Here is a 15,125-nt window from a genome sequence, read left to right on the forward strand (position 1 = left end):
KAATTGTTAGTATTTTGTTTACTTAAAGTAGCTGGAATTTACATAATCCATTCCCCCAACGAATGCCCTGTAAATAACTCTACATAGAGCAAAAGCACAGCGGCGTCCTCATCCTTCGAGCGAGCCCGAGCTGCGAGAGAGTCTAAAACCCCGTTTATACCTACTTCTAACTTGCGTCCTTTGTCCTGATCGTGCGGACATTCTGATTCTGCCCACATTTTTAGACAGGTGTGACAATCAAAAGACACATTGTGACCTGATYGTCATCAGATCATCCCGCCCTCCCCCAGAGGTAGTCAGACACGCATTGTGTCTGGATATCTTACAAGTGTAGACAGATCTGGGCAGAGAAACAATATAAATCATATTATTCCGCCCTCTAAAATCATTGACAGGTGGCACCATTGACTGATTACGTCAATATGTGTCTTACAATAAATATAATTCTAAAAGAATAGCTGTGAAATCATTTGCATAAAGGAAGGGACCAGGAAATATGGTCACAAAGCAGACATAGTGGACGGATAATAGACACATTGTGTGTAGACACATTTCTGGAAATGTAGGCACAATCAGTAGACAAGATCCGGATAAAGGACCCATAGAAGCATCAGGTATAAACAGGGCTTGAGAGAGTGAGAGTAGAGAGAGTGAATAATCCACGGGCATTTATTTTTAGAAGCTCTCTCGTTTGCTACGCACTTCATGTAGCCTACTACAACACGGCCCATGTTCTTCTGGTCAATAATTTAAACGGGTTTGGTACATTGGATTGGAACACAACACCCGAGCGCACAGCGTAAAGACGCGCAGGCCTATTCCATAGTGTGATGTTTCAAGCTATATCCGGAATTTGGAGATGCCCACCTTTGCCAATGAGGTAAAATCATTAACGTTTTAACTTTGCGGTCGTTAAATACCTCGGATCGTGCATGGAGTGTGAGTTAGATTCTGATGATGGAGAGAGGATATGGCTGTAAAATCCTTGATGGGAGAAAGGGGAGTGGGTTGCAATACAGTTTTACCTGAAGGCAGGGTAGGGTACGCGCGTACCAATGTAATGCAAATATATTAACTGTGACCCAATGAAAGCACCTGATCATTATACATCATGCTAGGGTTATCGTTCATCTTCTAATTACATTTACAAGTTTAACTGCCGTATAATTATTTTGCATGCTGTGTGTGACACCAAATTATGTTTTTTAATGTAGTTTATCTGAGAGAAGAGAGACAAACCTAATAGGAGCTCAATATAATTGTAATATTCTTCTGATAAGAACTACATTCGCTGAGGCTGCTGGGGGAAGGACGGCTCATTATAATGGCTGGAACTGAGCGAAAGGAATGGCATCAAACACATGGAAACCATGTGTTTGATAGCGTTCTGCTCCAGCCATTACCAGGAGCCCGTTCTCCCCAATTAATGTGCCACCAACCTCCTGTGGTTCAGAACACCACTTTGACCAACAGCAGATTCTCAACAACACACTCTATTGCGCCATTCCAACCAATCCCAACACATAATCCCTTTCCTCTGGCAGGCATCACCACTGCTCACAAGGATCCCTTCGAGAGGAGCCGTGTGTCCTGATCCCAGGCTGCATGGTCTCGGAATACCAAGAAAAGTACCCTGCCTACTGCACCACTGTTGTCCGGGCAGCCAAGAAGCAGAATAATGAGTATCAGCCACTGGAGGGAAGGATATCCAACATGACCACTTTCAAGTGAGACACACATAATTCATCAAAGAAGATATGATATTCTGGTAGAAAAAGAGTGAATGACAACATTCACAGTTTAATTGTTTGCATAGTTTATTCAGTCTGCACGTTGCAAGTCATGAGGGTAATGTCTTCCAGGTCAGACTACGTGGCCCATGAAGTGACCCAGAGGCCCTCAAAGGTCACCAAGGTGTATGTGCCACCTGACGGGAGAATGAGACACAGCAGCACCTACGCCAGGGACTACCCAACACACCCTGTTCAGAAGCACATCGTGACCAAGCCGGAAGAGTATCATCCGCCCACAGCAAAGATGGTCGCTCAGTCCTTATACAAAGGTACAGAATCTGTGTCTTTAGTAGGAGAATAGTTTAAGATTCAGGCTACTCAGTATACGGAAGATTAATAAATCAGTTGTAATCAAATCAACAATAATTGTTCAAATCAAATGAATACATCTTGGAGTTAACATTGGGTCGCTCGTAGAATTTGTAAATGTTTTTAATGATCAGAGATGACAATGGATTGACATAAAATGTAGTCCTCTCACTCTATTGTTTCCAGGGGAATTCCGAGCATGGCACAACCAGAAAGTCCAACCCTACAGGACCTGTGACAACCTGAAGCTGAACGACAGCAAGTTCGAGGTGACCACCACCTTCCAAGACGACTACTGCCACAAGGGCCCGKCCGAGGCCAGGGAGAGCTTCAAACCGGCTGCCGACGCCCGGGAGACCCTGCCCTTTGACGGGGTCACCAACTACCAGACGCAGTATGTCCCCCACCCAGTCCAGCCCAGGCAGCCCAAAGAGAGGGCCGTCTACAGGCCCACCAGTGCCCCCCTCAATGGGGTCTCCACCCACAGGCAGGACTACCGGGGCCTGCCAGCTGAGCCCGCCAAGCCCTTTAGGGCCAAGGTGGCCTGGGARAGCAGCCCGGCTGTATTCCAGGGGACCAGTGAGTTCCGCGACCAGTACAAGGCCTGGCCCCTGCAGCCCAAGCACCGGCACCAGGCTGAGGAGTACTGCCCACCCGAGGGCACTATGGTCGGTCTGTCCACAGCTCATGCTGACTATGTCGACCACGAGAGCCATCAGCGGCCCCAGTCCGCCCGTCCCCCTGTCGAGGCCTGGACAAAGGAGGCCAGACAGCCCCTCCAGACCAGATCCACCATGAAGGAGGACTACCGGACCTGGGATGTGGTCCGTCGTCCCCCCATGGTCTACGCAGATGAGCTAGAGAAACCCAAGGGGGCTTTCGCCAACACCACCACCTTCCGCTCAGCATACACGCCCAAGACGGCCCAGCGCGCCACCAGCTTTAAACCCACCCAGAAGCTATTGAGCCCCCAGACCATGGATGAAGACTCCATCTATCGCTCCACCTACACCCCCAAGGAGATCCCTCCTTGTCCAGCCCGGGATGGCTGTCCTCCTGGCTTTGAGTACAGCTCCATGGGGGCTGGAGGACACAGGCTGTACCGAACCATCTCGGTACAGGAAACAGGGCTGAGTCAGCTGGCCGCTGCAACGTCCGATAAGCCCTCTTACTCCCACAGCAGAAAGAGCTGCAGGGTCCCCAGCCGAGCCAAGAGGGCGCCATAGAGTCCCGATCACAGACCTGCACACACACAGCTAGCTAGAGGGGATTCTTATATTTCTATTCAAATATATTAATTGACATTTTAGATGAATTCATCACGAGCACCTCAGGTATTTTGTATGGTCACTCACATAAAAAAAAGCATAACCCTGATTGTGCATGCGTTTTTCTTTTATATACAAAGAATTCATAACAATTCTTACTTTGAATATTATGTAATTGTTAAGCTGTTTTCTATTTAATGTTAACAATGTGGACACGAAGATCAGACACCATTTAGCATGGTAATGCACCTAATGCGTGTGAGCAATATAATCCATGAGGCTTTAGTTCATGGGCTGAATAAAAAAGCCACAAGTCCATTACTATGCACCAAGATGTATATTTATTATTTAGAAAATAGAAAAATGTATTCAAAAAGAAAAGGTTATCGTTGCCATGTTACCGAAAAAACATTCTTGAACAAAGCTTTTCTGGGCACGTTTTGAAATCATATTTACAGTATATACACATTCACATTTCATAACTGAAATGTTGGCACCTCTCACTGCAACACAAAAAACTAGTGAGCGAACCTATTCCCAATTTAAATAACATAGCAGCTTTCTGCTTGTAAAACAGTCGCCATACATGATAACCTTCCAGTCAGTGGAAGGTTATCATGTATCCCTTTTAAAACTACAACATCCCCTTTAAAACCATGGCTTCTCTCGGCTTGTACCATTCTCATGAAGAAAAAAAAAAAGCTTCACAAAAACATCATCCTAAATGACAAAATGGCCGACAGTCAAACTCTTAAGGAAGAAAATTATTCAGAAAAGAAAGGACGCACAGTAGATCTTGACAGTCTTGATCAGTCCTCCGTGATGCGGATGTGTTTAGTGGCCTCCTTGGCCCCGGCTATGATGATTTTCTCAGCTTTGGAAATGAGCTGGGGCTGAAAGAGATAAAACAGAGACATTGTTCTGTTAAAATCAATTTAAGGCATATAATAATGAGTTAACATGCTCATTAACAAAATGTTTTTCCTCAAATTAAAATGGTTGGGTGCTGCTAGAGATCCTTGTAAATAATCCATAGAAAATTAAAATGGAGGGGAATCTTACCTTCTCTGAGCCCCTTTTCTTGTCTCTGGGTCGGTTCAGCTTAGCTTGGCGGTCCACCAGGATCTTCTGCCAGTACCTTTGTTCATGTTCGCCTAAAAGTAAAAATGTATGAACAATTGAGCAATTGTTCATTTCGATGTGACATAATTCAGCCACATTTTTCTCCTAATGAGCAAATGAAGCCAAATTAATCAAACATCTTTCGGTAAAAGACATCCATTCATGAATATGCTTTCTTGATCCTCTAATGATGACGCTGTAAGAGGAATCGGAAAACAACTGTTAATATATCATATTATTATATGCCGTTTAGCGGAAGCTTTTATCCAAACCGACTTAGTCATGTGGGTGGTCCCTGGAATCGAACCCATTATCCTGCCGTTGCAAGCGCCATACTCTACCAACTGAGCTACAGAGGACCCCCAACTGTCAATTGACCATTATCTTACATCTCCATTGCTTCTGTTCAGATGTAGTAAATAGTTTATGGCCCTGTTTGAATTCTCCCAAATACATCCCTCCTTCCTCCCATCCTTGAAGAAATCACTGATCTCTGTGTTGCTGTCACTAGCCATGTCAGCTCAGTGATTGCCTCAAGATAGGGAGGAAGGGAGGACGCAATTAAAGATGATTTGAACAGGGCCCTTGATGAACTACAGAGAAGTAATGGGAGAGTCAGCATAACAGAGAGGATCTCTAGCTGCCAGCTGTGTTTGTTCTGCAGCCCGGTGCGAGCGTCAATTATGGCCTTGGCCTCGACTGGACTCTTGAAGCGGACGTAACCCTCAGCGTCACCCTCTATGGTGTCCACATATACCACGGAGGAAACCTCTGCGAGAGCATCCTAGACACACGGGCAAACACAACATTTTGGTTAGAAGAATACATGGCTGTAATAATTTTTACATGGTAAAAACCTTGATGACTTTTCTGCCAGGGAAGGGTTTGGTGAGTGTGATCTTGATGATGCAGCCACTCTCAAACTGAGGCCCGAGGGAAGTCTCCTTTTCACCTGCCTTACTCTCCTCAGCTTAGGAAAAAAAGAAACAAGACTAAAATACATGGTGAAGACATAATATTGTCTTCGGAAATACTCAATTGTAAGGGGACCGGTTTCAAATGTTTTTCAGCATTTATTCTAATGTAATATGTGGACAGCAAACTAACATTTGACTCGATATGTTCAATATTTGGGGAGTTTATATGACACTACTAAGATGTTTAATTATGCAGAAGTTGTACTACTGACAGATAGCTAAGTAGTGGGTAAATATTAGGCAATAACGCAACATGCAACAATTCCAAAGATTTTACTGAGTTACAGTTCATATGAGGAAATCAGTAAATTGAAATAAATTCATTAGGCCCTAATCTCTGGATGTCACATGACTGGGAATACAGATATGCATCTGTTGGTCACAGATACCGAAACAAAAAAAGTAGGGGCGTGGATCAGAAAACCGGTCAGTAGCTGGTGTGACCACCATTTGTCGCATGCAGCGTCCCATCTCCTTCGCATAGAGTTGATCAGGCTGTTGATTGTGGCCTGTGGAATGTTGTTCCACTCCTCTTCAATGGATGTGTGAAGTTGCTGGATATTGACGGAAACTGGAGCATGCGGTCGTACAAGTCGATCCAGAGCATCCCAAATATGCTGAATGGGTGACATGTCTGGTGAGCATGCAGGCCATGGAAGAACTGGGATATTTTCAGCGTCCAGGAATTGTGTATAGATCCTTGCGACATGCCGTGCATTATCATGCTGAAACATGAGGTGTTGGCGGCAGATGAATGGCACGACAACGGGCCTCAGGATCTCGGCACAGTATCTCTGTGCATTCAAATTGCCATTGATAAAATGCAATTGTGTTCATTGTCCGTAGTTTATGCCTGCCAATACCATAACCCCACTGCCACCATGGGGCACTCTGTTCACAACGTTGACGTCAGCAAACCGCTTGCCCACACTGCCTTGGCAAAGGAGAAATGCTCACTAACAGGGATGTCAACAAATTTGTGCACAATTTTTGAGAAATAAGCTTTTTGTGCACATGGAAAAAGTCTGGGAGAAATGCTCACTAACGCACTAAAATCGAATTTCTCTCAAATTGTGCACAAATTGGTTTACATCCCTGTAGACCAATTTGTGCACAATTTGAGAGAAATAAGGTTTTTGTGCGTATGGAACATTTCTGGGATCTTTTATTTCCGCTCATGAAACGTCATGTATGTTGGGACCAACACTTTACATGTTGCGTTTATATTTTTGTTCAGTATATGAATTTACATGTCTGTTGCAGACTGGTTTCCATCTCCATCTTCCCTCCTGCCCCCTTGTGGTGGAACTTGGTCAAGCAAGTCTTCGGAGCTCCCATGCTCCTCTTCTGCAGGGTCATATACTCCAGCTTCAGCCAGTCTTTCCTTCCATCCAGAGCCAGAAGGAGAGATAGATAAAGAAGAGAGAGAGAGAACAAAATAAAGTGCTTGATTTTAAATAATATCTTGTCACTTGGGTATTGGATTGTTCAATAAAGATGCTATGCTTTAGACTAAGTTATTTAGGGATTTATTTAGATTACATCAAGGCTGTTGGTCTGACTGACCATTACATATCAATTAAAAAGAGAGGTCTTATCAACACACCTACCCACTAACACATTTTGATTTCAATACATAACATTTAAAAAGAGAGGTCYTATCAACACACCTACCCACTAACACATTTTGWTTTTGTAAATGGCAAGTTAAATGGTCAAAGAATGTCCAAATATTACAACCAAATTTGAACCACAGCAATGTGCAGACACCTTTAGTAACACAACCTCTTCCCTGATCTTCACCCTCTCCTTGTGCTTCTTCTTCCTTGTCCTCTTGGCTTTCAGCAGGGAGTTGTCCATCTTCTCCTCCTCTTCCTCACCCTTGACTTGCAGGTCTGAAGAACACAACATTTAGTCAAACCTGCMCACGAGTTATTCTGAACCAGGAGCATCTACCTGTTAATGAGAGGCGTTTTTCACAAGCAATTAGTGATGGTGGGGAGGTGGGGATCGATAGTTACATATCGGGAAATAATTTGACGATATATTGTATCATTTTGACAATATTGCAATATTATTTTTGCACTAGTTGCACCAAAACTCAATTTTCCCTTCATAGCTGGTTCTCCATCTTTTTAAATAAGGAGACAATTTGTTTTTATCACTTTTATTTCCATGACTGATCAAAACTCGTTCTCATGGCTCTCTTGTCTCTCTGCAGCAGACATATGGTGAGCAATATGTTTGGAGCATCGCAATAAATCACAGTATCGAATCGCAATACATATAGAATTGTGCGATATTGCAATACATATCGTATTGGCACCAAAGTATCATGATATCGTGTCGTAAGGTCCCTAGTAATTCCCAGCCCTACAAGCAATGTGATGCGAGTTCAATATAATGAAGTACCTTTCCCATCGCTCTCCACCTTGTCATCCTCCTTCCCCTCACTCGTCTTCCTCAGCTTGGATGGCATGTCTCCCTGTGCGTTACTCTCTGAGCTCTCCCCCGTCTGGGACCGCTGTCTCTTCTTCTCTAGCTTTCTGGACGGGTGGCTTCCCTGTGCCCTCCGCAGGTGCTACGCCCTCTGCAACCTCGGCCGTGTGTTTCCTCTTCCTGTCAGACGGTTTAGACTCAGATTCTATTTCCTGTTTGCCCCCGCCCACTGTCGTCTCCGTCTGTGACGAGGCATCCTCTTTGGCGCTCCCTCTGGATTTCTTCTCCTCCTCGTCTGCAAAGACAGACACACACACACACACAGTAGATTAACAGATGGTAAAGGGTGTTAACTTGACACTTTAAGCGTTGGCACTTAAATTCAAAGTGGCCAACATACGCATTTGTTCTATTGTGTGTAGTCACTCTGGAGTTAACCAGTAATGCTACATTCTTCCCAATACCCACCTTGTGTGGTGTTCAGGGAGGGTGGATCAGGGATAGGCTTTCTGTTCTTGGTCTTGGGAAAGATGCCAGGCTTCCTGGCGGCGTCCCCTGGAGGGTTGTTTAGCATCTGGACATGGAGAAAATGGTTAGTTATCTACCGGTTTGCTACTACATAGGACACATCAATGAAATACAGAGGAATCTTTATGATATCTCACCTCTACGGCTTTCTGTGCTTCCTCTTCCGTCTCAAACTCAACGAAGGCGAACCCTTTGGAGTGGCCCGTGGTTTTGTATCTCGGCACGCTGACGTAAACCACATTTTCACATTTGGTGAACACTCGCTCTAGCCAGTCGTGGGTTACTTTCTTGGGCAGAAGTTCCTGGGGGGAAGCTGTATTTTATAATAGGCAAAGGACCACGTCATGAATTGACAAACATGAATGTAACTGGTATTTACCACATAGATTGGTCGGTTGTCTACATCTTTTGGAACCTTTCCTATTGGACGCTGCTGTCACACTTTAGTTCCCTCTAGGTTGACCTAAAAGACCAAAACAGATCACAGTGAACATCGTAAGTCTATGGATTCAACACAAAACTCCAACCAGCCTGCAACTGAACAACTGAATATGTACAGTAGTACTTTACCTCAACAACAGATACATTTTTCAGCGCCCTTGCAATCAGTTGTCAGATTTTTCATTCGGTTGAAGGATGTCAACACTGATTAGTCAACATCTGTAGAAAACAAAACCACTGATAGTTGACAGTAGCCGCTAAACTCACTTCAAATGAAAGGAACTTACAGGGAAAGTAAACTAGACGGCTACTACACCAGTGCTGCACATCCATCTTGTGACTCCTCAATGAGTCGTCTCAGAAGCCTGTCCTTGTGAAGGTTGACATCCCCCAACTAGACGTCCACCTGTTTCTTCACATCTGCCATCAGTTGTTTCACACGGGGCCGCTTCTTCTTCTCATTCTCTTTGTTCTTTCCACTGAGGTCTATGGTGGATGTGGCACCACATCCCACTGCTCTTTTCTCGGTGTCAACCATGATGTGATAACACCTGAGTGAGTGGTACATAAAGCATGATCATATAGCTACACATGTCATGCGTGATGTATTGTTGTCTCTACCTTCTTGCTGTTGTCAGTGCCCAATAATGTTTGTGCCATGTTTTGTGCTGCTACCATGTTGTGTTGTCATGTGTTGCTGCCTTGCTATGTTGTTACCTTAGGTCTCTCTTGTCATGTGTGTTTTGTCCTATATTTAAATATTTTTAATCCCAGCCCCCGTCCTCGCAGGAGGCCTTTTGTTAGGCCGTCATTGTAAATAAGAATTTGTTCTTAGCTGACTTGCCTAGTTAAATAAAGGTTAAATATATATATTTTTAAGTGTAAAATTACACTGAAGGTAGCTATTGGCATTAATTCATCATAAGCTAACTAGTGTTTTGAATTCTGCTAATTGAGAACACGGAGTCAAATGTTAATTTTATGTAGCTAACGTGCATTTAGTTAGCTAGCTAGAAAGGCAGTCGGCACTGATAGCCATAGGGGGGACCCCTCACCTCAAATAACGTTATATTTCAAAAGGAAGCAGGTAGCAAATTGAACAGAAGACATGACCTTATTATCTGCGGCAAAAATGTATAATTTAGCTAGCTAACGTATCTTTCAGAYTTAAGACTAGAGCTACTAGCGTTTGTTTTGTTTTCGCCAACTGTGAGGTCCTCATACACTGAGAAACAGTGATAAAGACGAGTTTGGTTATCCACCGTCCATCATAATGAGAGATGGGGTTGCACAAGAGACGGCCGCTGTCCACCGCACGGTGGTGCTGAACATCAGATCGCGGGATTCCGCTTCAGTCGCTGTCTGTTAAAATTGTGTTGAATAGCCAATAGCGTCTGTTTTCTTGTTGTTCAGGTAGGACTACTTTAGCAGAATCGTTTTTTTGGCCGACAGCTGTGACAAATCCACCACATAGATCTACAAAGTAGCACATGAAGATCATGGTTTGTAGACAGTTCAGACAGACCGTCTGTGCTGTGTCCACAGTTCAGACACGTTTAGATAGCAGCCTAACCTAGAACTTGGACAGATTTTTGCACTTTTTGTTTTTTGTTTTACAAATTTGACTGAATATCAAACGACAAGAAAGTAGGTCTATTTTGGCAGATTTGTGTTAGACTCTTTTCAACAAACCGTTTATACAATGTCTACAGATAGGTTAACAAGCTTAATTTGATTAACACTTTATAGGCTATGATGATAATAACATTAACAACACTTGTATATAACAGGACTTGGAAGATAGTCACCAAGAGAAAGGGATGGAGGAGGAGGTAAAGGAAGAAGAGCCAGTTGCTCAGCTGAAGGAATAGTGGAAGGACAAGTCTGGCAAGGTAAGATTGGTCCTCTGGTCATTTGGGTTCTTTGATATGTTTAGCTTAATCTATCTGGTACAAACTTGATTCAATGTCAGACAAAAGGTGGTATGTCTATTTTGGCCACTTTTTCTTACAGTCGTTTCAACAAAACGTTTATAGAACCTCTACAGATTAAAAAACTCATTACTTTCATTTTGATGAACAGGACTTGGAAGGTAGTCATCAGAAGAAAGGGATGGAGGAGAAGGTAAGAAGAAGAGCCCGTTGCTCAGCTGAAGGAAGAGAGAACGGTAAGATTGGTCCTCTGGTCATTTGGGCTCTTTGCTAGTTTTTATTTATCTGTCTATGTATTGGCTATAAAATGGGGTGCTTTGACTTGATGTTTCACATTAAGCATAATAATGTGGGATTTGAAATTTTTCTTGAAGGTCAAATGGAAATCAAGTGCCAAGAAGACCTCAGCCGAACGTGACACTGAAGCAGGTTAGAGATTTTTCGATATTAAAACATTACTTTTCCCAGTACATGTACTTTTTAGTTAGTGTGCCCTTTGTTGTGCAGATTCATTATTTAAAAAAAGGGAAAAACTCATAATAATTGTTGTCCTTTAGGTCCCTCTGTGGCATTCTCTTTGGATWAATACCAAAACAGGGCAGCAGTAATTCAACTCTTACAGGAGGAACTTCTCAATAGTCTACTTCACCCCTCAGGAATGGCAGAGGACRTCTGATTCTTTATCCTCACCAATTTCATGAGTAATCTCACTGATAGGTCCAGTGCATTCGGAAAGTATTCAGACCCCTTCACTTATTCCACATTTTGTTCAGTTACAGCCTTATTCTAAAATGGATGAAATTATTTCCCCCCCCCAATCTACACACAATACCTCATAATGACAAAGCGAAAAACATTTTTTTAAATGTGTGCAACAAACAAAAACAGAGAAAAAAAAAACCACACACCTACCTTATTTAAATAGGTATTCAGGCCCTTTGCTATGAAACTCKAAATTGAGCTCAGGTGCATCCTGTTTCCGTTGATCATCCTTGAGATGTTTCTACAACTTGATTGGAGTCCACCTGTSGTAAATTCAATTGATTGGATATGATTTGGAAAGGCACACACCTGTCTATATAAGGTCCAGTAACAGTACATGTCAGAGCAAAAACCAAGCCATGAGGTTGAAGGAGTTGTCCGTAGAGCTCCGAGACAGGATTGTGTCGAGGCACAGATCTGGAGAAGGGTACCAAAACATATCTGCTGAGTAAACGGTCTGAATACTTATGTAAATGTGATATTTCAGTTTTATTTTTTTTATACATTTTCAAAAATGAAAAAAAAAATGTTTTTGCTTTGTCATTATGGGGTATTGTGTGTAGATTGATGAGAAAAAATATATATTTTAGAATAAGGCTGTAACATAACATTTTGAAAAAGTCAAGGGGTCTGAATAGTTTCCAAATGCAGTGTTTCAGTAGTACACATTCTGTATACAACAAACCTGTCTGAACCAGTACAAAACAACTGAACATGTTTACTTGTGTCTATATCRGGCAGTGGAAAGTGATTCAAGAGGACATGAGAAATCCTGTAAGTTTATCTGTCAACATTTGATAGATTATATGATAGAAATTTGAACATGAAGTTTGTCATATTGACTAATTAAGCACTTGCCACCACATCCTCTCAAAAATACATCTCAAGCTCTTTTTGTATTGAAACAGGCGACCAAAGTACACCTTGCTAAAATGTGCTGGAAGATAGCGAAAACGGTTTCCCTATAGTTGTAGAGATCCTCATCCCAGCCCTTGCAAACATATTATAGCTTAATGCTGCCAGGGAAGCTAGCTCCTCCCCCTCGCTGACTGGAGTGCTTCAGCATTGCAAGCATCCAGGAATGTGTGTCGAGGTTTAATGAAGGTCTACCCAAGATCCCTGGCAGTGGAAAGTCTGTTCAGCCAACGGGTCAAGGCTCCATACCCCTCTGCCACTGACTTTAAGCAGTCACGCATGGTGACGTTTAAATGACAGATCTACCCACAAGGCCTAGCAGTGGAAAGTCTCTGGGTGGTCAAGACTCCCTACCCTCATCCACTGAATTTGAACAGAGGCTGGAGTTGATGCGTGAAAAGTTACAACAGAGAATTGAGGAAGAGCGGAAGTGGTATACATTATTACAACTCCCACACACCCACTCCACGTTCTTCTTCTGGACGGTATCTTGATCAACCACATGTTCACCAACCTCAACTGTGGTTCTGACCCAACTGATCTTATCACTGTATACGGTACATACTCAATTCAGGTTAACTTTTTCGTATTACACARCATTTGACTGTTAGAATACAAAGTTAAGAAACTGCAATAAGTATTGTAAAATAACAAAGCAGACACCACATATAAACATATTGGTTAGATAATTAACTATTGGTTCATTCAAAGCAACAATTTGTAAAGATCATCAATATGTAAACATTAGACAAGATTGATAAAAACATAATTTTTTTATTTAAATTTAGATCTTGTTGCAGAGGGCACATGGAGGAGAGGCTCAACTGACATATCCTGTTAGTGCCCTCTTTGGGATCACAGAGGACACAATTCTTCAGGTTCTGGGAGATCAATCCTGCTCTTTTTGCTCACTTGGATTGACCAGATCTGTGGTAAGAGATGTTGTGATTCAGGTGAACTCTTAGATCTCACTGATCATCTCCTGTTCCAGCTCAAGGTAAATCAAGCCCAGTGTTGTGTGAACTAGCAGGCGAAATGGCATCCAGGCCGCCAAGAAGATGATGATGTTTGTTATCTCTGCCAAGCTGCAGCGGTTTGGAGTCACTGAAAAGGCTGCGCCTCAAGCCAAGCCCAATCCATCTATGGAGAATATAGACATTGAGGCCTCCCTTGCACTGTTGACAGGAGCGGTCATGGCTGTCATTGTCAACTCCGGAGAATGCCAGGAAGGAGAGCAAGGAACAATGGATGCACTTYGAGAAATCGCACACAAAGTTTAAAAAAATTGCTTCAAAGGATTGTGTTGGTGGTCTCCTGGAAGATTCCCTAGTGGAGAAAAAAAATGTCTGAAAAGACTGTATCCTATGKCAGCTTGGTGAGTCAAAACATGCTCATACTTTCACCTCCAGACAAAATGCTTGACTCTCCTGTAATGTCAACCATTGAGAAAATATCCAGTGTTGAGCTGAAGTCAGAAGTCACTGAAGCTATTACAGGGTACCTCAATTTCTTCTGCGACTTCAACAAAGAGCTGGCAAAGTGGTGTTGCCATTTCTGAATAAAAAAATGTGGACTACAGCACAGACTATTTGAGAGTTTTTCACTCGGCATCATCAACCAGATGTGAACACCACAGAAAAGCATCAGTCAAATCTTGGTTGCCATCCAAGGGGACCTGATCAGTTCAGAGGAATTGATGACCTCAGGGGAGCTGGTGCAACTCCATGACATGGTGGGAACAATACTGGAGAGTGTGGAGACAGTTTGCAGTAAGGGGGATAAAGAGCGTAGCGAAAGACTCAAAGGCCTTCATCTTCTTTCTACTGTGGGAAAAGTCTCAAGGTCTCAGAGATTTGGCAATACTCCCAGGAACTCCAATGTCAACTGAGTTGCTGGACAATAGTTCCCTATCGTTAGAAGCACATGTATTGAAATTAAGAATGATACTGTGTCGGAGGCCTCATTGACTGGCCCAAGAAATAATGGGGTCGTCATTGAAAATCTTGATCCTGAAGTGCTGCAGCAGGTCACTTCTCCAGAGTCTGTTCTAACAAGGCTGGACCTTTTTTTTTTATCTCAAAGGAGAAGATTCGTGATTGCTGCTTCATTTGACCTTCCCTCCTTCATAATGGGGGTGGGTCAGGAAGCCTCCTGTCACGTTCCTGACCTGTTTTCTGTTGTTTTTGTATGTGTTAGTCGGTCAGGGCGTGAGTGTGGGTGGGCATTCTATGTTATGTGTTTCTATGTTGGTTAATGGGTGACCTGATATGGTTCTCAGTATAGGCTATGTCTTGTGTCTCTGTCTTGTGTCTCTGTCTGTCCATGTCTGTCGAGGGAAGCTCCATCATGTTGTGTTGTTCCAGTATGCTCTGTGTGCGTGTGTGTGCGCGTGTGTGTGCGTACTTCTCTCATAACGTTTATAACAATGTTGAGCACACACTATGTCCAGGAACAGTCTTCTGTCTGGCAGCACTACAAACACCAGCTCAGCCGCCCTGCGGAACAACGGTGGGCCAKGGCCATAGTGTACGCTTCCTTAGGGAACAGGGGCAAGGTTAGGGTTGGTGGGTGTGTGTGTGCGAGCGTGCCTATGAGTGAGAGAGCAGGCATCAGTGCCCATGCTGCTGGGAAGCTGGCATG

At 43.3% G+C, this 15,125-nt stretch overlaps 1 protein-coding gene, 1 long non-coding RNA gene and 1 pseudogene across 3 annotated transcripts; 2 read left to right on the forward strand and 1 right to left on the reverse strand.

The window, feature by feature from the left end:
- Nucleotides 1–668: 668 nt before the first annotated feature.
- LOC111960383 (stabilizer of axonemal microtubules 2-like) lies at nucleotides 669–3,765 on the forward strand. The gene is made up of 4 exons (XM_023982354.2): nucleotides 669–880; nucleotides 1,545–1,727; nucleotides 1,863–2,062; nucleotides 2,289–3,765. The coding sequence occupies exons 1-4, from the start codon at nucleotides 831–833 to the stop codon at nucleotides 3,326–3,328; spliced, it is 1,473 nt and encodes a 490-aa protein (XP_023838122.1). The 5' UTR covers nucleotides 669–830; the 3' UTR covers nucleotides 3,329–3,765.
- Nucleotides 3,766–4,169: 404 nt separating this feature from the next.
- LOC111960192 (la-related protein 7-like) lies at nucleotides 4,170–9,415 on the reverse strand (annotated as a pseudogene).
- Nucleotides 9,416–9,883: 468 nt separating this feature from the next.
- LOC111960346 (uncharacterized) lies at nucleotides 9,884–14,746 on the forward strand. Of its 2 annotated transcripts, XR_011475033.1 has the most exons (6): nucleotides 9,884–10,769; nucleotides 10,960–11,044; nucleotides 11,183–11,237; nucleotides 11,366–12,344; nucleotides 12,479–12,655; nucleotides 13,761–14,746. It is a non-coding gene; the product is annotated as an uncharacterized lncRNA (long non-coding RNA). The 2 variants fall into 2 exon arrangements; XR_002876820.2 differs by having other exon boundaries at nucleotides 11,366–12,655.
- The last annotated feature ends 379 nt before the right edge of the window (nucleotides 14,747–15,125 follow it).

The sequence above is a fragment of the Salvelinus sp. IW2-2015 genome, linkage group LG37 (assembly GCF_002910315.2).
Source record: "Salvelinus sp. IW2-2015 linkage group LG37, ASM291031v2, whole genome shotgun sequence".
NCBI lineage: Eukaryota > Metazoa > Chordata > Actinopteri > Salmoniformes > Salmonidae > Salvelinus > Salvelinus sp. IW2-2015.